The sequence below is a fragment of the Mustelus asterias genome, chromosome 6, assembly GCF_964213995.1.
Source record: "Mustelus asterias chromosome 6, sMusAst1.hap1.1, whole genome shotgun sequence".
In the NCBI taxonomy this organism is placed as follows: Eukaryota; Metazoa; Chordata; class Chondrichthyes; order Carcharhiniformes; family Triakidae; genus Mustelus; species Mustelus asterias.
This window is the reverse complement of record NC_135806.1, coordinates 109,679,403-109,706,174: the sequence shown is the minus strand read 5'-3', so window position 1 is coordinate 109,706,174 and position 26,772 is coordinate 109,679,403. Positions and strand designations below refer to the sequence as shown.

The window sequence follows — 26,772 nt, the reverse complement described above, 5'->3', positions numbered from 1 at the left end:
AATGAGAAGAATGTTAAAACATGCTGCACTAATTCATCAAACTTATATTGAAAAAGCATTATTTAATCAATCTGATATTAAATGACAAATAAGTACAATCTAAAGGATGAATATATTCCTACCTTCCCTGAGTGCAGCAGTCAATAAAAATCCAGCTTGCGGAAACTCAACGGTATCTGGTTTGACCAAAAGCTGTGTTTCCTGAGCTGCTTCTTCATAGCCATTTCTTTCAGCCATCTCTGCATAGATTCGCAGCTTCTCCTCCAAGCTACTGCAAACTAGCTGATCTTGAGAGCTCAGTCGCTCTGCACAGAAAAATCAGCAATCATTTATGCAGATATCTACAGTTGCAGGTGCTAAGACATAGTTCACTACAGTGCAAAGAGTAACCATTTTTACTACCCCTCCGAAAAACACTGCAGAAATAGAATACTGATCAATTCTGTACATAAAATAGGAATGAACGAATGAATGAATTTGGGATATTTCCCACACCATCTTCGGAGTACTCCTTTGAAATGAAGGCAATTATGAATGAGTCCAAATAAGAGATTGAGCACATTTATCTCAGGAAATACTGGAAGGAATTGCAAAAGTCTAATAACTTATATTACTAGTCTTCTCTTGAAACCCTATTTTTCCATTAATAATAAATGAAAAAAAAACAATTTAAAACAAAATTGGAATTGTTGAACCAAGAGCAATGAAACATTGCTAACATTTTGACTGGTTTATTATATATTTCGGTCATTTTCTATTGATTTCACATATAATGAAATATCACATAAATAAACTTCAACATGAAATATAAACCCCTGTGTTTATAATGATTGTTACAGTATTGGCTTTGGTTCATAGACCTTTAGATTAATCGCAGTCCCCAGAGCGCACATTCTCTGTTCTTTTTTCTTTTTAGATAATCCTGTGTTCTTTTTATTTAATCTTTGCTGCTCATCTATTTGGCAGTTCTTTCATCTGTTGAACCACTCAAGTAATTTCCCTTTTGTAAGCCTAATTTGGATGTACGTATCCTTCAGGTGATTTTACAAAGTCAGATATTTCCAGAATTTGTCAATGTGCACTGCATTTTAAAAACATCTGCATAATTCTTAATAATACTGCTGAAGAGAGACAATCTGTCCGAATTTTTCATCTTGCATTCATCAGGACAATCACAAGAATACCAACGTCAGGGGAAACAACAGCTTTATGCCGTATGAGAACAGAATGCTGATTGGTTTGCAAGTGGACTCTGATTAGTAGAGGAGTTGCCATGGAGAATGCACCAATTAATAGTGATGGACAGTTAACTGTGAAGCATTGTTTGAAAATTTTAAACCCAACAGCTTGACTCTGATCAGTCAAAGCATTGCCCTGAGGAGCGAACTAGTGAATGGCCATCACTTATTTTGTTTAAAACAGGCGCAACGTGTGTACCTGTTCTTTCTGTCTGCAAGGAACAGGGTGCTGTGTATTAATATACTTAGCTTCCAGTACACAGAAATGTAACACACATTGTCAGCCTAATTTTTAGCACACAGAGGATTAAATGCTGTCCTATCACGGAATCACATCTCATGTTAGATACTGGATTTTTAGTTTTACCAAGTATGGGTTGGTTGGGTATGGTCTGTACCTTGCCCATTGTGAACAGCGGCTGGGACATGCTGTTTTATATGATCCACCAGTCTTTGGGATGTACGACCTACATACCTGGCATCACCCTGGCACTGAAATTCATATGCCGCATTACTCATTTCTGTGATAGGCAAAAGGTCTTTCTTGACGGCAGCATCCTGTTACTGGCGAACACCATTCGATTGCTATTGCGCAGTAGCAGCGTGAAACAGCTAGCTTCACAGTGTAGAAACTCAGTGCAGCTGTAACATTAAGTTTGAATGACACTGAGTCACTGTAGTCCTTGAGTGCTGGTCGACCATAGGTTAGTCACTGTCTTGGAGGGAGGTGGAATCGTCCCTGCTATTAGTAGGTAGATCATTCTAGTACGGCAGACACTAGAGTGCACCTGATGCCTTTCTCTGCATCTCCCCTTGCTTGTATGGCTGCTTGGTCTTGTTCTGCTTCCTGCAGCTACTGCTAGGGGAGTCTGTTGTGCTGCCTCTGCAGCAATGTCTTCATTTCCCAAACCTTCGAATACAAGTGGATTCAATAGTGCTGAGTGTGCAACTCCCATTGCTCCAAACTGATGACACATGTGTGCGCTGTCACTTTAAGAGGTGGAGTGTGGTGTGGTCCAGTGAGTGTGGTCACTTAAAAGGTCTGGCCCTCTGACTGACAAAGGACAGATTCCTGGGAGATGCTCTGCCACCACCATCACCCACCACTTATCCCCACCTCCCCACTGTCCCGTACCTTTTCTCTCAGCGGATTGTTAATTGGGATTCTCTTCCACAGAGAGCAGTGCAGACTGGGTTATTAAATATATTCAAGACAGAATTAGATGGATTTTTGATTGACAAGGGAGTCAAGGATTATGGGATTAGCAGGAAAGTGAACATATGGCCATATTCTTTTTGAGTTATTGAAAAGGTGACAAAGATAATTGATGAGGGTAGGGCTGTGGATGTTGTTTATATGGACTTTAGTAAGCTGTTTGACAAGGTCCCACACGGCAGACTGATACAAAAACTAAAATCACGTGGGATTCAGGGCAGGCTGGCTAAATGGATCCAGAACTGACTTGGTCACAGAAGACAGAGAGTAGCGGTGGAAGAGTGTTTTGCTGAATGGAGATCTATAGCTGGTGGTGTTCCACAGGGACCAGTGCTGGAACCTCTGTCGTTTGTAGTATATATAAATGATCTGGAGGAAAATGTGGATGGTCTGATTAGTAAGTTTGCGGATGACACAAAGTTTGGAGGAGTTGCTAATAGTGCTGGGGACTGTCCGAGGATACAACAGGATATACATAGCTGGAGTCTTGGGTGTAGAAATGGCAGATGGAGTTTAATCCCGACAAATGCAAAGTGATGCATTTTGGTGGATCAAATTTAGGTGCAAATCATACTGTAAATGGCAGAACCCTTAGGAACATTAACATACAGAGGGATCTGGGCGTGCAGGTTCACAGTTCCCTAAAAGTGGAAATACAGGTGGCCAAGGAGATTAAGAGGGCAAACAGTATGCTTGCCTTCATCAGCCAGGGTATTGAGTACAAGAGTTGACAAATCATGTTGCAGCTATAGAAAACCTTGGTTAGGCTGCATTTGGAGTATTGAATACAGGTTTTGGTCACCACACTACCAGGACGTGGATGCTTTGGAGAGCATGCCAAGAAGGTTCACCAGGATGTTGCCTGGTCTGAAGGGTGGTGATTATGAGGAGAGTCTGAATGAACTAGGATTGTTTTCACTAGCAAGATGCAGGCTGGGACGAGACCTGATAGAAATTATGAGGGGCATAGACAGGGTGGATAGTCAGAGGCTTTTTCCCAGGGTGGAAGTGTCAATTACAAGGAGGCACAGGTTCAAGTTGAGAGGGAGAAAGTTTAAGGGAGATGTGCGAGTGAAGTTTTTCACGTAGAGTGGTGGGTGCCTGGAACGCGCTGCCAGAAGAGGTGGTGGAAGCAACATTTAAGAGGCATCTGGATGGGTACATGAGTAGGGAGGGAATAGAGGGATATGGACCGAGTAAGGGCAGAAGGTTTTTGTCAGTTTAGTTGGGGCATCATGATCCACGCAGGCTTGGAGGGCCGAAGGCCTGTTCCTGTGCTGTATTTTTCTATGTTTTTTGTATATTCAAATCAGCCATGATCTTATAGAATAGCCAAACAGGTCTGAGGGGCTGAATAGCCTACCCCTGCATCTCTTTCTTACGTTCCAATTGTCTTTTCTGTCTTGATTTACTCGGTGGCAAAGGGCAGACAATGACATACAAAGAAAGTCTAATTGACTCCCAAGATAAATTAAAATCTGTGCAACACAATATTAAAGTAGCAAGCAAAACAGGACTGCTGTGATATTAGAATTGAAATAGAGGAATTCAATGGTTACAAATGCAAATGATTGGGATTGGTCTAAGTGGCAAAGGGTTCATTTTACTTTCCACTGGCAGGTTACGCTGGCACACTCTTAACATCTGTGTGCTCGGAGCAGTGGGGGACACATTGGGAAAATACACTCAAGGTGGGTCTTGTTCCTGCCAGCACTAAATTGAAAAAATAGCTGGTTGCATTGTGGAATCAATTTAATTTTATCCTAACCGCCAAAGCCAGTATAACCACAGTATAACCAACTATAACAATGGAAAAATATAGACAAGTTTTTGCATTTATCTACAAATGACTAATATCGTTTCCAGAGATATAGGAGGTGGACATTTGAAGCCAAACTCTACATAGAAAGAAGGGAAGAACTTGCATTTATATAGTGCCTTTTGCAACCTTAGAGTGTCCCAAAGTGCTTTACGCAGCCAGTTAAATACTTTTGAAGGGCAGCTAAGTTGGAATCATGACAAACAATTGCACAGCAATACGATAGTGCCCAGGTGACGGCCCAGATCTTGTGGTCAGTGGTGAAGTAGAAGAGTACACCACTCACTGCATTAAAAAGTGCCATCCTACCTGTTCCATTGGCTGTGGTATGGATATGTTGACAAGGTGAGTAGGGAGTCTAGTGGTGGGGTATGATTCTGGCAAAGCCACATCTCCCTTTGATATCTGAAGCTGAAGACATACTCCTTGAGGTCTGTCTTCAGCTCATTAGCTGTTAAGTATTTTTAATGACAGATCAAAAAAAATGACAACTTTAATAACTGCAACCTTAGCTCCTGGGGAGAGGCGGGATCAGGATTTTGAATTTGATGATCAGCCAGCATCAAAATGAATGGCGGAGCAGGCTTGAAGGGCCGAAAGGCCTACTCCTGCTTCTATTTTCTATGTTTCTACACCACCCTCCCCTAGCACCCCCAGATCTCTTCCTCCCCTGCAGTAACCCCTGGCTCCCATACCATCACGCCTCACCCAACGCCACCTGGAAATCTCGTCCAGCTCCACTCGCCCCCAAACCAACTCTCCTCTGACAGTGAGGGAGCTGAGGCACCTGGGTGGAGAGGAGCCAGGGGGTGAGGAGCGGGGGGAGGAAGGAGGCATGAGATCTTCAGTTGTAAAAGAAATCCATATGAGCTGACCTACAAAATTACAGTGACTTAGGAGCCAAAACATGGGAGATAGTACAAATTCGTAAAAGTTGACTTCCACCAGAAATTCACCTGAAACTTGAAAAAGGAATCAAGGCTTATGGGGATAAGACAGGAAAGTGGAGTTGAGGATGATCACATCAGATCAGCCATAATCTCATTGAATGGTGGAGCATTTGATGGGCCAAATGGCCTATTTCTGTCCCTAAATCTTATGGAAACCTATTCCTAACCAGGAATCTTTTTAAGGGGGATCCCATACAAACGTCTAACATTGCCAAAACATTTACTATCATCCTGTAATCAGCCTCTCATCCCAGCGGCTTGCTTTCCTGGGAACGCCAATGTGAAAAGCATCTATGTAGCTAGTGTGAGGAAGTTGGGAAAGAAACCATCGTGTTTCTTCAAAGCGCAGCACCACTCAAATTAATTAAGGTGCTGTCTTACAGATTAATGGAAAACTTTCTTTCCTACGCAGGGATAAGTGTATTTTCAATATTTAATGTTTTAAGTTTAATATCTGTCTGGCCTCTATTCTGAATCAACTTTTTTTGTCTGTGTACTTCTATAGAAATTGCTTCCTGTTTTGGAAAGCTACCAGTGTTTTCCTGAAACAGCATTCAATTTGTTTACTCAAGATAATGAGAACAGTGAACAGTTCGGCTAATGTGCACGTACCCTGGAATTTCCTGGTCCTGGCTGCTCTCGCCTCAACAATACGCTTATCCTCTTCGCATTCACTTAATCGTTCTTCCTCCTCCTCAGGACAGCTTCAACAATGACCATAAAGAACACAATAGACATGTTAAAAACCCTGTTGCAACAATAATTCAGTTACAATGCACAACTAGGCAGTCAAGTATCATCTGGCGTGCTTCAAACTACATAATGATCATATTTGCTAATCCACATGATGCACTAAAATGTCACCTAAAATTGGCAGGCATCTTATGTTCTGAAAGTTACATCCAAATATTTTCTTCTAAAGTCCTGAAACATCTTATGGTTAGCTAAATGTGGTATATCTAAAAAAATCTTTAAAGTTGCTGAACAAATCAGTGCTAAAAATGTACAAGAACAAACAAATATAAAGAACAGAAATGGTATTTATCCAGTTAAGTCCACTCCAACAGAGCATATACAATCTGTGATTTACTAAATCTTCTGAGGTAATTAGATGCATGCATAAGTTCCAAGAGTAAGCTAAACCATGTAAATAATCAAGTGTTCAATGAATGGAAGTTATTTTTTTCTTTCTTTGAGCCAAGCTTTATGGTGTTCTCATACAAAATGCATTTACTAGTAGGTGTCACCAGATAATTATCCAGAGGATTAACACTGGATTTGCACCACATTAGGGGGTGACTTCCTGAGCAGGATTTTCCTTCCTATAGGGTCAGGACTGTTTCCAGGTTCCGAACCCATCCCTGGGGGGGCGAAAACACTCATTCCTTTCTGATTTTCACAAGGGCAGCCAATCAATGGACAGTGTGTAGGCTCGCTGTGCTTAGGCCCTTGAAGCAGAAGTAGTTAAGGGAGAAGGCATTTCAAGGTGGAGGTATGCTCTCACCAACTTATTTACATGTAAATTAGAAAATGGATTGTGCATCCAGGCAACCGCTCTGAGCTAACTCCACTTATGGGTGCCGTGGCTGCTCCTGTACTCAGCCAGACATGAAGGGCTCCTCAGCCTATTTGGTGGGTTGGTCACCAGGAGGCCACCGCCTGGCAACTATGCCAGTGTCTGTTGCCTGCAGGGACCTGGAGGCCGACTGGAAAATCCCAATTATCCTCCTTTAATTAGCATCAATAGGCTCCTGATGAACCAGATTGGCTGCCCACTGCTTACTGCCCGGCTGCTCCCACCAATCGCTGGGGGATTATCCTGGAACACACTCGCTAACAGCACGGTGGGTTTACCTACACCACATGGCCTGCTGCTGTTCAAGGTGGCGGCTCATCACCACCTTCTGGAGAGCAATTAGGGATGGGCAATAAATGTTGGCCTAGGCAAGTGATGCCCACACTCCCTGCAAGAGTAAAGCAAAATGAATCCTGCCATTACAGAAATGACCCGGAATCTGAATGGAGTCAAGGGACTGGAATGCTGTCCAACAGGGCCATGTTTGGTTCCCATCTCGATCCCTGGCATCAGCAAGAGCTCATACCTTTACCTCCCGACTTTGCTCTTCTGAGAAAACGTGTAAGACTCTTGCCTGTAATTTCAGAACTGTGTGGCTGGTCGGTGAGATTTCTCAACTACGGTGAGGACGCAGAACACCAGCCTCATGACTTAGCTCAGACTGATGGGGTCCGCAGGTATCGACACATACAGGCAACATCAACAGACTTACCTTGCCATTTTCTATCTCTGAAAATATCAATAAAGAGCTGGAGATCTTTTTCTCAAGAGCACAAGATCAAAACTGCAGCTCAAAACTCTTCTTGGTAAAGAGATTCTTTACACAAAACTCAAAAGAGCATGCATTCAACATATTCTGTAATTAGTACACTGATTTGGCTGAACAGAAAGATTTAAATACACATCACATAGGCCAATGCTGGAGTGAAAAAGAGTTCTTCTGCCTCTGGGATCTTTGGATCCATACTCGATCATTTAAGGATAGCACTTTATTTTTAGAAAAATATATGATTGAAGGTTATTCATTTGCAATAGGCGTATGAATCTGTATAATGCAAACTGGCTCTATTTATATTTTTTCAAATAATTATACAGAACTTAGTTAAAATCTGTGTTTTTAAGAGTCAACCAACGAAAATGATTACCATACTTTCTGGTCCACTGATTAACTTGTACCCGTTACTGTGAATGCTACCAATATCTGATAAACTTGTCATATCTATCATTGCTTATTGGCAAATCGAAAGAGAAGTATCCTCCTCCATATCATGAATGGGAAGGAACCCTGATCACATCACTGTACGAACTTCATTTATTACTGCTCCACAGATATCCTTATCCATTTAAAATTACCAGCTTTCCACTGCCATATTTATTTTTAGTGTCAGCCACTGTTCAGTCAGTAGCAATCTTCCTCTACGTCAGAAAGTCATGAGTTCAAGTCACAATCTAGGACTTGTTACAAAAACTGAGGCTGACATTCCAGTGCTAAAGGAGCACTGCACTATTCAAAGAGCCAACTTTCAGATGAAAAGATGAAACTGAGGCTCTGCCTGCTCTCTCTTTTTCTCTCTCATGGTTGTAGACGGTCCTATGGCACTATTTTGAAGAAAATTAGGGAAGCTACCCCCAGAGTCCTTAGTCAACAGCCGGAATTCTCCAGCCTCCCAGCCAGGTGTTCCCCGCCAGTGGGAGATGGCGTATTGTTTGGTAGTGGTGGGATTCTCTGGCCCCGCTGCTGTCAATGGGAATTCCCACTGACATCACCCCACGCTGGCAGGAAACCCGCAAGCAGGGGTATGCTGCCAACAAGACCAGAGAACCCCGCCTGCGTGATTGTGGCCGGAGAATTCCGGCCAACATCACAAAAACAAGTATCATTATCACTTTGCTGTTTGTGGAAGCTTGCTGTGCATAAATTGGCTGCGCATTTCCTACACTGCAAGAGTGATTACACTTCAAAAAAATTTCATTGGCTGTAAAACGCTTTGAGATGTTCTATGGTTGTGAAAGGTACTACATTTGGGCAAGCTTTTCCTCTTTCGTGGGACATGGGCGTCGCTGGCTAGCCAGCATTTATTGCACATCCCTACTTGCCAGTTGAGAGTCAACGACATTGCTGTGGCTCTGGAGTCACATGTAGGCCAGACCAAGTAAGGACAGCAGATTTCCTTCCCTCAAGGACATTAGTGAACCAGATGGATTTTTCCAACAATTGACAATGGTTTCATGGTCATCAGTACATTCTTAATTCCAGATATTTTTTATTGAATTCAAATTCCACCATCGAAATAACTAATTTGTCTTTAATTTGATGCAAATCAAATCTTCCTTAAATATTCCTTATATACAGAACTTTATTAAGTAGGTTCTAAATGTCCAGGCTAATTATATCTACTGAATAATAGTAACCTCTTAATTTAGTGATGTCCTTAAAAAATTAAATAATCAGCAGGGCATGATTATTGCTCCTAAAATAATGTTGGTTGCTCCAGAAAATTTCTATACATTTTAGACAAATGATGTCAACCTCTTGCAAAAAAATTCCTACACTGTGACGGAACTGGAATTTGTCTTGTTTTAAATCTCAATATCAGAAAATCATAACTGTGGTATGAAATTTTAATTGTGCCCAAATGGGGTAAAGCGTTACCCATTAATTTCTTGTTGAAGGATGTAATGAGTTTATCATCATGTTTAACTGGATTTAGACCCAATAACTCCTGAACTATGAATTCTTTGAAGAAAAACATTATTGAACAGGTTCTAGAGAGAGAGAGAGATGTGTTCCCTTACAGAATAAACTATTTAGGAAACAGTTCAGGTGCTTTTCATTGTAGATCAGTCAGATGCAGAATGCTCTTTGCAAGACTGATGTGAATACAGCTTGACAAAGCATACAGCATTAATTGGGCATGCAAGATGTGAACCTTATTCAATCAACTAGTACCATATTTGAAATGCATAATTGAGCCTATGATTGGCAGGTTTTGCCCAAAGATATTTTTAGGCTATGATCAAAATAAGAAGCTATTCATGCCATTTTCGAGTACTGTGGCATGCACCTGGATTAAAGGTATCAAAGAAATCAGTTTAAAGAGCAAGAACCCTGAAGCAATTTGTTATGCTGGATTTAGGAAAAGGTTCGTGGCACAAATGGATGGAAATATTCTGTTGCCAATTTACCTGCTGATCTAAAATGGTCTTGTGCATATTTCTTAATTGTGATAAATAATGGCTGGAATTTTCCGACCGTTCACGCCAGCGGGATTTTCCCATCCCGCTGCAGGGAATGGAGACTTGGCTTGTCATCAAATTCTCCGTTCTTGTTGCGGTGGGAGCGTGGTATGAACAGGTGGTAAGATCGCGCCTAATGATTCCCATTTATAAAGCAGGTTTAAAGAGATATTTGGTAGTGGTGAAAAAAACCAAGGATTACTGTTGCTCTCAAAGCTAATACTGGAATAGTAGTCAGTTGTAGCTGAGGAAAGCGAGGCTTGACTGTGGCAGGTTTCATCATTGATAGTTAAGCCAGTTAGGATCATTTCGTGGGAAATGCATGGTCAAAAGCCAACAGCTGGGCAGCTAAGTGTCTGAGTTTTTAAAGCAATTTGGTGAGTTTCTTTCCGAGGGATGGATGAATAAGGAGTTGAAAGAGTAGAGAGAGATGTGGGGATTGACTGGCACAAGATGATGGTTGGAGATGACCCAGTCAGCAGCCAAGACAATGGGAATAGAAAGTCCATGAGAAAGAGAATGATGGAAGGAATATCCATGGAAGTGGATGAGAGTTTAATTGGAGGGAGGGAGGGATAGTGAAATCAAAGAACTAAAGATAGAAATGTAAACCACTGAGAATGAGGAGACATTCACTGCAAAGGCTGAGGCAAGAAGGGAAAGGGGGTATCTCAGTAGGAAATATGGCATGGGACTTCAAAGAGGCATTAGAAATTCATCTTTCTGAAAGAGAGACAAGGTGAGTGGACCAAGATGAGATGTTTGCTTGAGAAATTGTATATGTGGAGGGATAGGGGGACTGACCAGGATGTGATATGGCAAAAAAGTGTTAAGTCACTTTGCCACTACTGCAGTTTGGGCAGGTGTCTGAAACTACAGCTGGGTGGGAAGGCTTCAGAATGGGGCAAGTTTCATCATTCCCAAACAAATTGATGACAATGCAATTATCCTCAATAAGGCTATGGATGGCAAGGATCTGTTTGTCTGTGAATGGAGATTCTGGAGGGAAAGATGGAAAAGGGGTACTGACTGCTGGTCTACTGGCAGAATCCAAGGGAGAAGCACGAGGTGGGATAATTGCAATGGGAAGGAGGTTGACACGATTAGTCAATGAACTTTCTGGTCATGAGAGGATGACGATGGCTGTGGGGGTGGGGGGGAATATGAGATAATTGAGGTTTTCAACTGGCCATCATGGATGCATCAGTTGTCCCTTCGCAGTAGGTGAAAAGATACACGGGAGGTAGGTGTATGCTCATTTAAGTGGGATTGAAACTTGGAATAGCCATTGCAAAATAGAAGTTTAGTGATGTATTAGGTGGGAATTAGGAGGCAAAGTACCCATGAGGGTAGCACTGAAAGATGCCGTGACTGAGTGGCAGAAAGTGGAAGGGCTCGAGACGGACCAGAGGGGGGAAGTAAAAGTAGAAAGAAATAATGAGATCAAATCTACAGCAGATAAAATATACAAATGAATGGAATCAACAGATATTCTAGCTGTGGAAAATTGCCCAGGTATGTCCTGTACACAAAAAACACAGCAAATCTAACCCATCCAACGAGTGGCCCATCAATCCACTCTCAATCATCAGTAAAGTGATAGAAAGGGTAATCAACAGTACGATCAAGCAACACTTAGCAATAACCTGCTCACTGATGCTCAGTTTGGTTCTGCCAGAGTCACTGAGCTCCTGGCCTCATTACAGCCTTGGTTCAAACATGGATAAAGAGCTGAATTCCAATAGTGAGGTGAGGTGAGAGTGACTGCCCTTAACATCAGAGAGGCCTAGGAAAACTGGAGTCAATTGGAATTAGAGGGAAAGCCCTCCACTGGTTGCAGTCATACCTGGCACAAAGGAAGATGGTTGTGCTGGTTAGAGGTCAATAATCTCAATTCCAGGACATCACTGCAAGAGAGCTTCAGGGTAATGTTCCAAGCCCCAACCGTCTTCAGCTGTTTCATCAATGACCATCCTTCCATCATAAGGTCAAAAGTGGGGATGTTCGCTGATGACTGCACAATGTTCAACACCATTCATGACTCAGATACTGAAGCAGTCCATGTCCAAATGCAGCAAGACCTGGAGAACATCTAGGCTCAGGCTGACAAATGGCAAGTAACATTAATGCCACACAAGTGCCAGACAATGATCATCTCAACAAGAGAGAATCTAACCATCGCCCTTTGACATTCAATGGCATTACTATCGCTGAATCCACCACTACCAACATCCTGGGGTTACCACTGATCAGAAACTGAACTGGACTAGCCATGTAAATACTGTGGCTACAAGAGGGGGTCAGCAGCTAGGAATCCTACAATGAGTAACTCACTTCCTGACTCCCCATATACAGTCCACTATCCACAAGGCACAACTCAGGAGCGTGATGGGATACTCTCCACTTGAGTGCAGCTCCAACAACCCTCAAGAAGCTCAACACCATCCAGGACTCACTTGATTGACACCCCACCCACAAATGTGCAGCAGTGTGCACTATCTACAAGATGCACTGCAGGAAGTCCAAAACTTCCAAACCCACAACCACTACCATCTAGAAGGACAAGATCAAGAGACACATGGAAACATCATCACCTGGAAGAACCCCTTCAAGTCACTTATCCTCCAGACGTAGAAATATATCGCTGTTCCTTCACTGTTGCTGGGTCAAAATCCTGGAACTGCCTCCCTCACAGCACTGTGGATGTACCTACACCTCAGGGACGGCAGAAAGTCAAGAAGGCAGCTCACCACCACTTTCTCAAGGGCAACTAGGGATGGCAATAAATGCTGGTCCAGCCAGTGATGCCCATATCCCATAAATGAATAGAAAAAAAGGTTACATTGATATGGCAGAGATTATGAGAGACATGCCCTAGTTACAAATAGAGGCCAGGGAAGAGACTATTTCCAAAAGTCAAAATTTCAAGTCTGGAGTGGCACCAGGTTGACCTTTGAAGCCAGCTTAGAGTATCAATGACTCAGTGTCCTGGGGGTCAGTCCAAGATCAGTTAAGGGCAGAGTATCGACCGGTGAGTTGGGCAGTGGAATTGGAGAGCCAAGCATAATGAACTATTTGTCATGTTCTGTACTGCTCTGTGGATTCTTTTTATTCAAAAATGAATTCCTGGGAAATACGCAAGAAGAAAAACAAGACTTTTGCTTGTGAGAGCTTTATTAAAAGTCGTTCATGAGAAACTTGTGCAGGTTGACAAAGGAAGGATTCAAAAGTAGGGAGCACTGAACTGTAGGTCACAGCTAGCTGTAGTCAGCCTAACAAAGGAGATTTTCAAGTATTACTGTGCACTAAGGGAAGTAAATAGTAATCACAGGACTGAGAGGACTAAGTAATAAAAGAGTTTCTTGGCACACAACTTGTAAACAGTTGCCAAGGCGAGGTGTCTCACTGTAGTAACAAAGGGTGGCTTAAAAGCATGGAGGATAAACAAGGTACAAATACTTACAGGAGAAGCTACCTCAGACAATAAACTCATCTTAGAGGAGCTGTGCATGAAGCAACTCACGTTCACGGTTAATAACTACCTATGTCAGCAGGTCTACAATGACTGAAAAGAACACTCAATCTTCACTAGCAGTGGAAATGAAGGCCACCACTGTTCTCAAACTTTATGCTACATGTTTGTTTCAGGTATCTCAACTGCTGTTTTGTCCACCTTCCCACTGAAGAAGGCAACTAAAGCCTTATTTTGTCATGTATCCACCCAGATACACTTTAACAGTTACCATCATCAACAAGTGCAAGAATAAAAAGCCATGCATTTACAAAGTATCCTTTTATTACCTCAGGGCATTCCAGCACACTTCGCAGCTAATTGTGGGGATGTTCATTGATGACTGAACAGCGTTTAATTGTTCGCAATTCTGCAGATAACAAAGCACCATGGCCACATGCAATGAGACCTGGGCAGCATCAAGGCTCTGAACTTATGAATGCAAACTAACACTGATAACACACAAGTTCCAGGCAATGACCATCTCCAATAAGAGAGAGTCTGAACCTATTTCCATGACATTCAATGGCATTACCATCATCTAGTCAAGATATTTACTGAAATGGTAGCAGAGAGAGGGATTTCAGTTATGTGGAGAGTTTGGAGAAGCTGGGATTGTTCTTTCTCCAGGCAGAGTAAGTCACAAGCGGGTATGACAAGGTGTTCAAAATCATTTTGAAAGAGTAAATGAGAAGATGTTTCCTGTGGCAGAAAAATTGATAATTATAAAACAATAGATGAGGTGACATGAGAGGATATTCTTTTACTCAGTGAGTTACGATGATTTGAAAGTGTGGTGGAAGCAGATTCAATAATAACTTTCAAAAAGGAATTCGATTAAAAAAAAACTTAAAGTGGAAATATTTACAGCAATTTGAGCAGGGAATAAGATTAATTGGCAGATTAAGAGGTAGCACTGCCACAACAGCCTTCTTCTGCACCATACAATTCTATGATTCTGAGATAGCCCAATGAAATGGAGTATATAGTGTTCTTGTATTTATACGCAAAAACACATTGGGTGGGTTTCTCTGGCCTCCAAGCACATGTCTCTTGGTGGGCGGGAGATGGTGAGCTGTTTATTGGCGGCGAGATTCTTTGGTCCCACTGGCAACAATGGGATTTCCCATTGAAGCCACTCCATGCCGCCGGGAAACTTGCGGGTAGGGGCATATTGGCGGCAGGACCAGAGAATCCCATCGCCAGCGAACGGCCGAAGAATCCCGCCCATTGTGTTGACAAGAATACATTAATCCAGTTGTGATTTTCCTCCACATGTTCCACTGGCAGGAACTGAAGCAGCTTAGCAATTCATATCAAGCTTCGTGTCACCAAGGACTCACACGGTCTGCCTTCAGAGAGACTGAAAATGAGTATCTGGTCCAGGCCATAAGCAAATGTTATTGTTACGTCCCATTGTATAAGTATGTAAAGGGATTTGTGTGCCAACTCTCAAAAAAATATATTCAGGCCATGCAAGGGAAAAACTGTTGTAGTTAAATTCAAGAGAGTATCTACCAGCACAGACACTTGTTCGTCACACTACCTCTCTCATTCATCCTTAATAACAGGTATTTTTAATCATTTTTAATCCTGTTAAATGGAGCTCATATTCAGTGCTTTTGTGGAGATAGGAGTGTTGTGGTAATGTCACTGAAATAGTAATCCAGAGGCTCGGGTTAGTTCTTTGGGGACATGGGTTCAAATCCCACCATGGCAGCTGGTGGAATTTAAATTCAATTCATTCATAAATCTGGAATGTAAAGCATGTCTCTGTAATGGAGGCTGTGCCAACAATCATTGATTGTGGTAAAAACCCATCTGGTTCACTAAAGTCCTTTAGGGAAGCAACTGTGCTGCCCTAACCCGGTCTGGCAAACATGTGACTCCAGATCCACAGCAATGTGATTGCCTTGCAAAAGCCCATTGAAATGGTGTGGCAAGGCACTCAGTTCCAGGGCCTTCAAACGTTGGCCTTGCCAGTGACATCTACATCTCATGAAAGAATAAAGAAAAAACTATCATGTTTCCTTCCGGGTGCGCTGTGCAACAATTGTGATGGAAAATAAACACAATAAAATGTTGTGCATTAAACATGATATCATTGACAATAGAAACAATAAATTACAGAAAATGGTGTCACTTCCTGAGTAATTTCTGTTCTATCACCACAGTTCATTACATCTGTAATGGGAAATGGGACAGTGTTTCTATACCTCTCTACTGCCATTCGAATCAATCTCATCCAATTATTCCTGTCCTCCTTTGAGTTTGTGTGCATTTCATACATTTCGGGTCCAGCAGATGAAGCACTAATCAAGAACATTCCTCGCTCCTCATTTGCAACTTCTCGGACAATTAATTTCTGCAGCAAGATAACAGCTGGCTTCTGGTCCTAATGTGAATAATTCAAAACCACATGAAAATAAATGAAAAACTATATTGCAATTTAATTTATCTTTAGGTGTGTCTAGTGATCCCGTATTTACACAAAAAGAACAAAAGATAAATATTTGTAGTTAATAAATAAAAGAGGTAACTAGCAGAATACAAATTATTTGTCACGAGATAAACTTCTATGTTTTAAAAATGATACATCACAGTCAGACACAGATATTTTAACCATTTCACTCTGCTGAAAATATTTCCTTAGCAGAGGTAAACTTCATATTGGTTGAAAAAAAGACTTGGCAGAAAACATTTGGGTTTGAGAGGGTCTTTGAAGGAAGAGAGAGGCAGAGGGATCTTGTCGGGAGTAAGTTCTTGAGAGCAGGGTCTAGGCTGTGGGTAGCTCCAACACCAATGGTGGGATAGACAAGAAACCAAAGGCTGAAGGGGACGGTGGAATAATGACCATGAAATCTGTTTCAGTGATACTGATCGAGGAAATAAACAATGGCCAGGACACAGAGAACTCGCCTGCTCTTCTTCAAATAGTGCCTTTGGATCTTTTACATCCACCAGAGAGGACAGAAGGGGCCTCAATTTAATGCCTCATCCAATAGATGGCACACTTCAACATTACTGCAATGAACTGTCAGCCTAAATGTTGTGCTCAAGTCTCTGAAGTGGAATTTGAACCCACAACCTTCTAGCTCAGAGGTGAATGTGCCACAGCGCTGTGGTCCAAGGAAGGTCCACAGGGCTGTGGTCCAAGGAACGTCCACAGGGCTGTGATCCAAGGAAGGTTGGCAAGGAAAACACTGGAATAATTGACATGGAGGCATCAAAAGTCCTGAGGAATATTTGTGCAGAGGGAATCTGATTTATGAGTAGAGATTTTGGGGATGGATACAAGCAGTCATGGTTCTGGGCAGAATGCTGGGTTTGAAACAAAGTTCAAGTTCAGAGAGACTGTCAAGATTATTGAACCCAAGTAGGAGGCGAGGCAGAAATAAAGACAATGTGAAGGGAACGGAGTAGTGGAATGCTCTAAGAACCATGGATCTGGTCTTACTACTATTCAACTAAGGATGTAATGACCTATCTGAAAATTGAAGTCAGTTAAGCAACACAGTTAAGGCCTGCAAGAGTGAAAGAAATGTGAGAGAGCTATCACTACTGGGTATCATCAGCATGCCTGTGGAAGCTGAGCCCATGCTTATGGATTTTGTGAAGAAGAGAAGCATATCGATGAGAAAAAATATGAGGGAGAAGGATAGGTGCTCAGCCTAACTCTCTCTCATTTCAGCAGAAGTGGTGCATCTGTGAGCAAGATAGGAGTAGAGACACAAAACTGTAGTTCCAATGTGGCTGGTCAATGCAGAAAAATAATGAACTGTATGAATTGGCACCTCATCAAATTCTACTATAGATATCAGAAACAGAAGGAACGCTGCACATCCAGAGGTACTATGCTGTACTATAAAAATGAGGGGTAGAATTCCCAAATGGGTTCTCCCGATCTCTCATTGTAACTTCAATAGAGGATCAATGGTAACCTCAGAAAAGTGGCTGTTTATTTTATGGTAAGTCAGCTTTAATATGTTCCAAGATAAAATAAGTTGAACTCACCACAGTCACAAAAGTATATTTTTGGTCTTTGTCCTGCAGGAAAACCAGTGCATCAGTAAGAAGCAGAGCTGTGATATCTGAAACAAAGTTAAGATATTGTAAAACACAGAATTCAGGTATCCTTTTGGTGCTATTAGTTATTTCTGTACCATTCATCCGTGCGTCTGGTTTTCAAATTTCTCTTGAATTTCTAGTTCAGGATATGAACACAGGAGCATCATCTGCTTCTTGGGTCCATGCAAGTATTATTGATTGCAATGTGTGTAACTGCGGTAAAGTTTCTGAAATGCATTCTAAACCTGAAAATAATGTTAATTTGTGAATCTGAGTGGTTCAGTAAGCTTGGACACTATCTGTTCTCTCTATGCTTTGGATTCAAATCTAGCCAATGCTGTTAAGATGCAAATTGTTGAATTTAATTGTCTTGTGAAGGAACTGAATCGCTACTATTTCACCCCATTTTCAAGATGCAGCATCACTCGATCCAAGCAAGCAGCAGTATAGAGATTGGCACATTGTGGACTTTAGGGGATATAATACAAGAGGGGCCTTCGTGTGGTGAAACACTGGCAATAAGTATGCTGGACAGGGGGATAAAAGGTCACCGGTGCCAGCTCATTGGAGTGTGAGATCACATATTTGCTCTGCTGAAAAATGACTCAGATAATTACTGAGGATCCAGTCTACAAAAGAAGGCTGATGAGCTTCAAGATATGGTAGGTGAACGGGGTAGGATACCAGCAGGATTGTGTGCAAACCCAGCTCCAATTTGAGTTTGGGCTTGCACACAGCATAGATGCAATTTTGTCCAGCACGGGCTAAGTGGCCAGTGTCATGACAGAGACATGCACCATTGTGAAGCCTCTTAGAACAACTTTGACACAAAAACAGCAGTACTATATAGTATTTATATAGCACCTTTAACATGGTAAAGCATCTCAAGCTATTTCATAGGAGCATTATCAAACAAAGGTTAATACCAAGTTGCATAAGGCAATGTTAGGGCTGATGACCAAAAGTGCGTTCAAACAGGTGGGTTTTAAGAAGCCGCTTAAAGGAGGGAAATGAGGTGAAGAAGTGGAAAGGTTTTAGAAGGGGATTCCAGACCTTAACGCCTCTGCAGCTGCAAGTATAGCCACCTATGATGGAGCAATTAAAACAGGGAATGTGCAAGTCACCAGAGCCTCAGAGGGCTGTAAGATTGGAGGTGGTCACAGGGACAAAAAAAAAGGCATAGCCATGGAGGGGTTTGGAAACAAGGATGAAAATTTTAAAACCAAGGGGCTGCTGGGCTCAAAACCAAAATAGGTCAGCAAGCACAGGGATGATTATTGCGGAACTGGTGTGAGTTAGGGTGCAGGCAACAGCATTTTCGATGAGCTGAAGGTTATGGAGAGTGGAGAATGGGAGGCTGGACAGAAGAGTGTTACAATAGTCAGAGACAGAGGAGGGGCTAAAAAAGGTGGGGGAGTAGCGATATTAGTTAAGGAGCATATTACCGCGGTGCAGAGGGTAGACAACTTAGAGGGGTCATGTACTGAGTCGCTGTGGGTGGAACTCAAAAACAGGAAGGGTGCAGTCACTATGCTGGGGGTGTACTACAGACCACCCAACAGCCCACGGGAAGTGGAGGAAAGGATATATCAGGAGATTCTGGATAGGTGCAGAAAACATAATGGGGACTTTAATTTCTCTGGCACAGACTGGAAAGTGCTTAGAGCTGGGGGTCCGGACGGGGAGGAATTTGTAAAATGCGTACTGGAAGGTTCTTTGGAACAGTATGTAGATAGCCCGACTAGAGAGGGGGCTATACTGGACCTAGTTCTGGGAAATGAGCCCGGTCAGGTCGTCAAAGTTTCGGGAGGGGAACATGTGGCAAATAGTGACCACAACTCTGTTAACTTTAGGATAGTAATGGACAAGGATGAGTGCTGTCCTACGGGCAGGGTGCTAAATTGGGGGAGGGCTAACTATAGCCGGATTAGGCAGGAATTGGTGGATGTTGATTGGGAGAGGATGTTCGAGGGTAAGTCCGCGTCTGGCATGTGGGAGTCTTTTAAGGAACTATTGATAAGGCTGCAGGATAGGCATGTGCCTGTAAAAAGGAAAGATAGTAAAGGTAGGATTCAAGAGCCGTGGATAACCAGGGAAATTGAGGATCTGATTAAAATGAAAAGGGAGGCATACGTTAAGTCCAGGCAACAGAAAACAGATGGAGCTCTGGAGGAATACAGAGAGAGTAGGAAAGAACTCAAACGGGGAGTTAGAAGGGCAAAAAGAGGTCACGAGATGTTCTTGGCAGGCAGGATTAAGGAGAATCCTAAGGCATTCTATTCATACGTTAGGAACAAAAGAGTTGTCAGGGAGAAAATCGGACCTCTCAGGGACAAAGGAGGGGAATTATGCTTAGAACCCAAGGGAATAGGGGAGATCCTAAACGAATACTTTGCATCGGTATTCACAAAGGAGAGGGGCGTGTTAACCGGGAGTGTCTCGGAGGGAGGTGTTGACCCGTTAGAGAAAATCTCCATTACAAGAGAGGAAGTGTTAGGTTTTTTAGGGAACATTAAAACTGACAAAGCCCCAGGGCCTGATGGCATCTATCCTAGACTGCTCAGGGAGACGAGAGATGAAATTGCTGGGCCTCTGACGAAATCTTTGTCGCTTCTTTGAACACGGGTGGGGTCCCTGAGGATTGGAGGATAGCGAATGTGGTCCCGTTGTTTAAGAAGGGTAGCAGGGATAACCCAGGAAATTATAGGCCGGTGAGCTTGACGTCCGTGGTAGGGAAGTTGTTGGAGAGGATTCTTAGAGACAGGATGTATGTGCATTTAGAACGGAAGAATCTCATTAGTGACAGACAGCATGGTTTTGTAAGAGGGAGGTCGTGCCTTACAAATTTGGTGGAGTTTTTTGAGGAAGTGACAAAAACGGTTGACGAAGGAAGGGCCGTGGATGTCGTCTATATGGATTTCAGTAAGGCATTTGACAAAGTCCCACATGGCAGGTTGGTTAAGAAGGTTAAGGCTCATGGGATACAAGGAGAAGTGGCTAGATGGGTGGAGAACTGGCTTGGCCATAGGACAGTAAGAAGTCTCTCAACACCAGGTTAAAGTCCAACAGGTTTATTTGGTAGCAAATACCATAAGCTTTCGGAGCAATGCTCCTTCGTCAGATGGAGTGGTCTCTGTTCTAAGCTTTCGGAGCATTGCTCCGAAAGCTTATGGTATTTGCTACCAAATAAACCTGTTGGACTTTAACCTGGTGTTGTGAGACTTCTTACTGTGCTTACCCCAGTCCAACGCCGGCATCTCCACATCTTGGCCATAGGAGATAGAGGGTAGTGGTCGAAGGGTCTTTTTCCGGCTGGAGGTCTGTGACCAGTGGTGTTCCACAGGGCTCTGTACTGGGACCTCTGCTCTTTGTGATATATATAAATGATTTGGAAGAAGGTGTAACTGGCGTAATCAGCAAGTTTGCGGATGACACGAAGATGGCTGGACTTGCGGATAGCGAAGAGCATTGTCGGGCAATACAGCAGGATATAGATAGGCTGGAAAATTGGGCGGAGAGGTGGCAGATGGAGTTTAATCCGGATAAATGCGAAGTGATGCATTTTGGAAGAAATAATGTAGGGAGGAGTCATACAATAAATGGCAGAGTCATCAGGAGTATAGAAACACAGAGGGAACTAGGTGTGCAAGTCCACAAATCCTTGAAGGTGGCAACACAGGTGGAGAAGGTGATGAAGAAGGCATATGGTATGCTTGCCTTTATAGGACGGGGTATAGAGTATAAAAGCTGGAGTCTGATGATGCAGCTGTATAGAACGCTGGTTAGGCCACATTTGGAGTACTGCGTCCAGTTCTGGTCGCCGCACTACCAGAAGGACGTGGAGGTGTTAGAGAGAGTGCAGAGAAGGTTTACCAGGATGTTGCCTGGTATGGAGGGTCTTAGCTATGAGAAGAGATTGGGTAAACTGGGGTTGTTCTCCCTGGAAAGACGGAGAATGAGGGGAGATCTAATAGAGGTGTACAAGATTATGAAGGGGATAGATAGGGTGAACGGTGGGAAGCTTTTTCCCAGATCAGAAGTGACATTCACGAGGGGTCATGGGCTCAAGGTGAGAGGGGCAAAGTATAACTCAGATATTAGAGGGGTGTTTTTTACACAGAGGGTGGTGGGGGCCTGGAATGCGCTGCCAAGTAGGGTGGTGGAGGCAGGCATGCTGACATCGTTTAAGACTTACCTGGATAGTCACATGAGCAGCCTGGGAATGGAGGGATACAAACGATTGGTCTAGTTGGACCAAGGAGCGGCACAGGCTTGGAGGGCCGAAGGGCCTGTTTCCTGTGCTGTACTTGTTCTTTGTTCAAGTTTAGAGGTAACAAAGGCAGGGCAGTTCACAGAGCTGCCATGCAGGCGCTGATGGCTGCTAACTTGTGCCGAGGGATAGTTCCGAAGGTTAATTCCACTATGCCATATTCCTCTATTTTTGTGCAGAACCATAGCAGCACTAAAGTGCAGTCCCAGAAGGGTGACAATAGTGGCAACTGCTATCCTGTCTCAGGATGACAGCATACCTGTTCCCCTGTCACTTGCTCCTCCCATGCCCTTGTCAGTGTTGCACAGCCAATTGAGTCACACCTGCCCTTGTCCATGTGTGATTCTGCAGGCTGAAGCTAGAGTCGTAGAGTCATAGAGGTTTACAGCATGGAAACAGGCCCTTCAGCCCAACTTGTCCATGCTGCTCCTTTTTTTAAACCACTAAGCTAGTCCCAGTTGCCTGCATTTGGCCCATATCCCTCTATAGCCATCTTATCCATGTAACTGTCTAAACGCTTTTTAAAGACAAAATTGTACCCGCCTCTACTACTATCTCTGGCAGCTTGTTCCAGACACTCACCACCCTGTGTGTGAAAAAATTGCCCCTCTGGGCACTTTTGTATCTCTCCCCTCTCACCTTAAACCTATGTCCTCTAGTTTTAGACTCCTCCACCTTTGGAAAAAGATATTGACTATCTAGCTGATCTATGCCCCTCATTATTTTATAAACCTCTATAAGATCACCCCTCAGCCTCCTACGCTCCAGGGAAAAAAAGTCCCAATCTACCTAGCCTCTCCTTATAACTCAAACCATCAAGTCCCGGTAGCATCCCAGTAAATTTTTTCCGCACTCTTTCTAGTTTAATAATACCCTTTCTATAATAGGGTGATCAGAACTGTACACAGTATTCCAAGTGTGGCCTTACCAATGTCTTGTAGAACTTCAATAAGACGTCCCAACTCCTGTATTCAATGTTCTGACCAATGAAACCAAGCATGCTGAATGCCTTCTTCACTACTCTGTCTGCCTGTGACTCCACTTTCAAGGAACTATGAACCTGTACCCCTCGATCTCTTTGTTCTATAACACTCCCCAACTGCCATTAACTGAGTAAGTCCTGCCCTGGTTCGATCGACCAAAATGTATCACCTCGCATTTATCTAAATTAAACTCCATCTGCCATTCGTCAGCCCACTGGCCCAATTGATCAAGATCCCGTTGCAATCCTTGATAACCTTCTTCACTGTCCACTATGCCACCAATCCTGGTGTCATCTGCAAACTTATTAACCATGCCTCCTAAATCCTCATCCAAATCATTAATATAAATGAAAAATAACAATGGACACAGCACAGATCCCTGAGGTACACCACTGTTCACAGGCCTCCATTTTGAAAAACAACCCTCTACAACCACCCTCTGTCTCGGTCATCCAGCCAACTTAGTATCCATTTGGGGACCTCACCTTGGATCCCGTGAGATTTAACCTCATGTTGCAGACTACCATGCGGTACCTTGTCAAAAGCCTTGCTAAAGTTCATGTCGACAACATCAACTGCACTGCCCTCATCGACCTTCTTGGTTACCCCTTCAAAAAACTCAATCAAATTTGTGAGACATGATTTTCCACTCACAAAGCCATGCTGACTGTCCCTAATCAGTCCTTGCCTCTCTAAATACCTGTAGATCCTGTCTCTCAGAATACCTTCTGACAACTTACCCACTACAGATGTGAGGCTCACCGGCCTATAGTTCCCAGGCTTTTCTCTGCAGTCCTTTTTAAACAAAGACACGACATTTGCCACCTTCCAATCTTCAGACACCTCACTTGTGGCTGTCGATGATTCAAATATCTCTGCTAGGGGACCCGCAATTTCCTCCCTAGCCTCCCACAACATCCTGGGATACACTTCAACAGGTCCTGGGGATTTATCTACCTTGATGCACTGCAAGACTTCCAGCATTTCCTTCTCCATGTACACTCCTTAAGACATCACTATTTATTTCCCCAAGTTCCCTAACATCCATGCCTTTCTCATCAGTAAATACTGATGAGAAACATTAATTTAGGATCTCACCCATCTCTTGTGGATTCGCACATAGATGACCTTGTTGATTCTTAAGTTGTGCTGTTAAAGCTCAAAACTGCTGAGAGTTTCAACCAAGACCATTTCCAGTGTCCTCAATAGATGTCCACCTCCTTAGCCATGACCACTGGGGAATCATTTCAAATTGACCAACAGGATAGATGGAGCACACAAGGCAGGGAACTAAGGGATTGCAGAGGGGGATTCTTAGCGGCAATTAGCCTTGAACTATGACTTCATTATATCACAGTAAGAAGTTTCACAACACCACGTTAAAGTCCAACAGGTTTATTTGGTAGCAAAAGCCACGCAAGCTTTCGGAGCCTTAAGCCCCTTCTTCTGGTGAATAATGGTTGGAATGCGAATACTTACAGCTAATCAAGTCTTTAAGATACAAACAATGTGAGTGGAGAGAGCATCAAGACAGGCTAAAGAGATGTGTATTGTCTCCAGACAGGTCAGCTTGCCTGGACCTGCAGAGTCTCACTGGCTGTCCTGTCTGGAGACAATACACATCTCTTTAGCCTGTCTTGATGCTCTCTCCACTCACATTGTTTGTATCTTAAAGACTTGATTAGCCGCAAGTATTCGCATTCCAACCAGTATTCATGTAAATTGAGTTTGTGTCTTTATATGCCCTGTTTGTGAACAGAATTCCCACTCACCTGAAGAAGGGGCTTAAGGCTCCGAAAGCTTGTGTGGCTTTTGCTAACAAATAAACCTGTTGGACTTTAACCTGGTGTTGTTAAACTTCTTACTGTGTTTACCCCAGTCCAATGCCGGCATCTCCACTTCATTATATCACCCATGTTTCCCAGGACAAGAGCTATGAAGTGAAAGGAGGATGCCCAGGCATCCAAGAATTTCATAAAAAGCTTTAAGAAATGTGAATTCTTAGGCAGTCATGATTCTATGGGTTTTCAATGTGTATGTCTGAAAACATTGAGCTGAAAAGTAGGCCATATTAAAGCTCAGTAAATCCACAGATGAACAAGCTGTCAAATCTTCCATTTTGGTTAACTGTGAGTAATTCTGACTTCAGGTAATGGTGTGAAGCAATGATGAAAATGGAGAGGTGTTTAATGGATAGCTGAGCCAATATTGTCTGTTTTATGCTATTGCCAGGGTCAAACATGACCCTAAGATAAAAGCAAAATATGGTGGATGCTGGAAATCTAAAATAAAAAAAACAGAAAGTACTGGATAGACTCAGCAGGTCAGCAGCATCTGTGAAGAGAGAGACAGAGTTAACATTTCGAGTCAAATGGGACTCTTTTTTGGAACTGCCCACGTGTCAAAAGATTTATAACCATGCATGCTTCCCAGCTCCAGTTTTAACGAGATAATTTTTAAAGTACTTTATATGCAGTGAAGTGTAATTTTTGGTAGAACATTGAATTTATTGCTGCTTTACCTTTCAATCGTCCCGTGGCTGTTTTCCAATACATGGAACCCTCATGCTGTAACTCCCTCCCTCTGTTGTTGAGGTCCTGCTTCCTGAACGTGCGGCCGTTCTTTAACTTGGCGTATGTTTTGTTTTCAAATTTATTTAAGATGTCCAGTAGTTTTTGCTCTTTCTCATATTTGTTGACCTTTGTATCTACTGCTACTATTACATCCTTTATCAAACTAAGAGATTTAGAAATGTCCTCATTCTCTTCTGTTCCTTCTGTGAATAATAAAACAAAATGTCAGTGTGTTATTATTCAGTTAAGACACCTTTAGCTGAAATCTGTTTGAGGCAAACAAAGAGCTGAATAGAGTGCTCGTCCCAGCTCCACATTAAATTTGAGGGTTGCTGCTGGCTACCACTCACCTTCATCCTGATGGTCTTCCCAGGGTCTTCCCCACCCCCATCCCACTTCCACACCAGCCCTCCCAGACTGCTGAAACTTCCTGAGCCAACGTGCCAGAGCTGCGGGTACCAGTCATGGTCACAAGGACAGCAATAAACAAATTAGGCCAGTGGCCAATTTTGCACAGTCTTTCTTGCCACTTGACTCATTAGGCAAGTGCAGCATGTATTTTGCTGGCCTGATCCAGAATTTTATAAAAATTATTTCACGCAGTGCGAGTGTCGCTGGTTGGGCAAGCATTTGTTGCTCATCCCTAATTGTTCTTGAAAGGTGCTGGTGAGCCACTGTGGTCCATCTAGATTTTGACCCAGCGATAATGAAGGAATGCTGATATATTTCCAAGTTAGGATGGTGAAGGGGAACTGGGTGGTTTTCTCATGCAGCTGCTGCCTTTGTCTTTTAGGCGGTACTTGTTGAGGGTTTGGAAGGTGCTATTGAAGGAAGCTTGGTGAGTTGCTGTGAGTTCACTATATTTCAGTCACCTTGTCAAACCAGAGGGTGGCTGCTCTGCAATATTGACTATCCGCTGACCTTCTGCCTCATGATTCCAACAATTCAGCCAAAATGTAGCTAGCATGCATATAAAGAAAGCCAGACTGACACATAAAGCAGGCCATTGGAATACTCAATGAAATCTTTCACTGTCTGTACTGATCTGGAGGAGCCCTGGATCATTTATGGCACAGAGAGAGACCAATGAGTCCACTACACCTGTAGTATTCGGCAGAGCTTAACAATATTGCCTTGATAATTCAGGCAAAGTCTTTCCAGGATAAGAAGGTCACGTTAAATTCTGACCTGTCAAAAATGGCTGAATATTTCTACAAGTGGAAACTGAAACCAGTCCATCGTCTCTGCATTAACCGTGAAAATCACTAGGCACACCACACCTGAATGTCACCTCCAGTGGAGATGGAGTGTGGCATGACCCAATCCCCATC

The 26,772-nt window shown here is 43.0% G+C and overlaps 1 protein-coding gene across 1 annotated transcript in view; it reads right to left on the bottom strand.

Annotated features, from left to right (window-relative positions):
* arhgef28a (Rho guanine nucleotide exchange factor (GEF) 28a) overlaps positions 1-26,772 on the bottom strand; it is a 285,006-nt gene that overhangs the window by 34,643 nt on the left and 223,591 nt on the right. The window contains exons 23-27 of the mRNA XM_078213883.1: positions 25,390-25,644; positions 17,562-17,638; positions 15,764-15,942; positions 5,836-5,927; positions 123-305 (exon numbers count right to left, since the gene is read on the bottom strand). Of these exons, the coding sequence (XP_078070009.1) occupies positions 123-305; positions 5,836-5,927; positions 15,764-15,942; positions 17,562-17,638; positions 25,390-25,644 (786 nt within the window). The remainder of the gene's footprint in view (positions 1-122; positions 306-5,835; positions 5,928-15,763; positions 15,943-17,561; positions 17,639-25,389; positions 25,645-26,772) is intronic.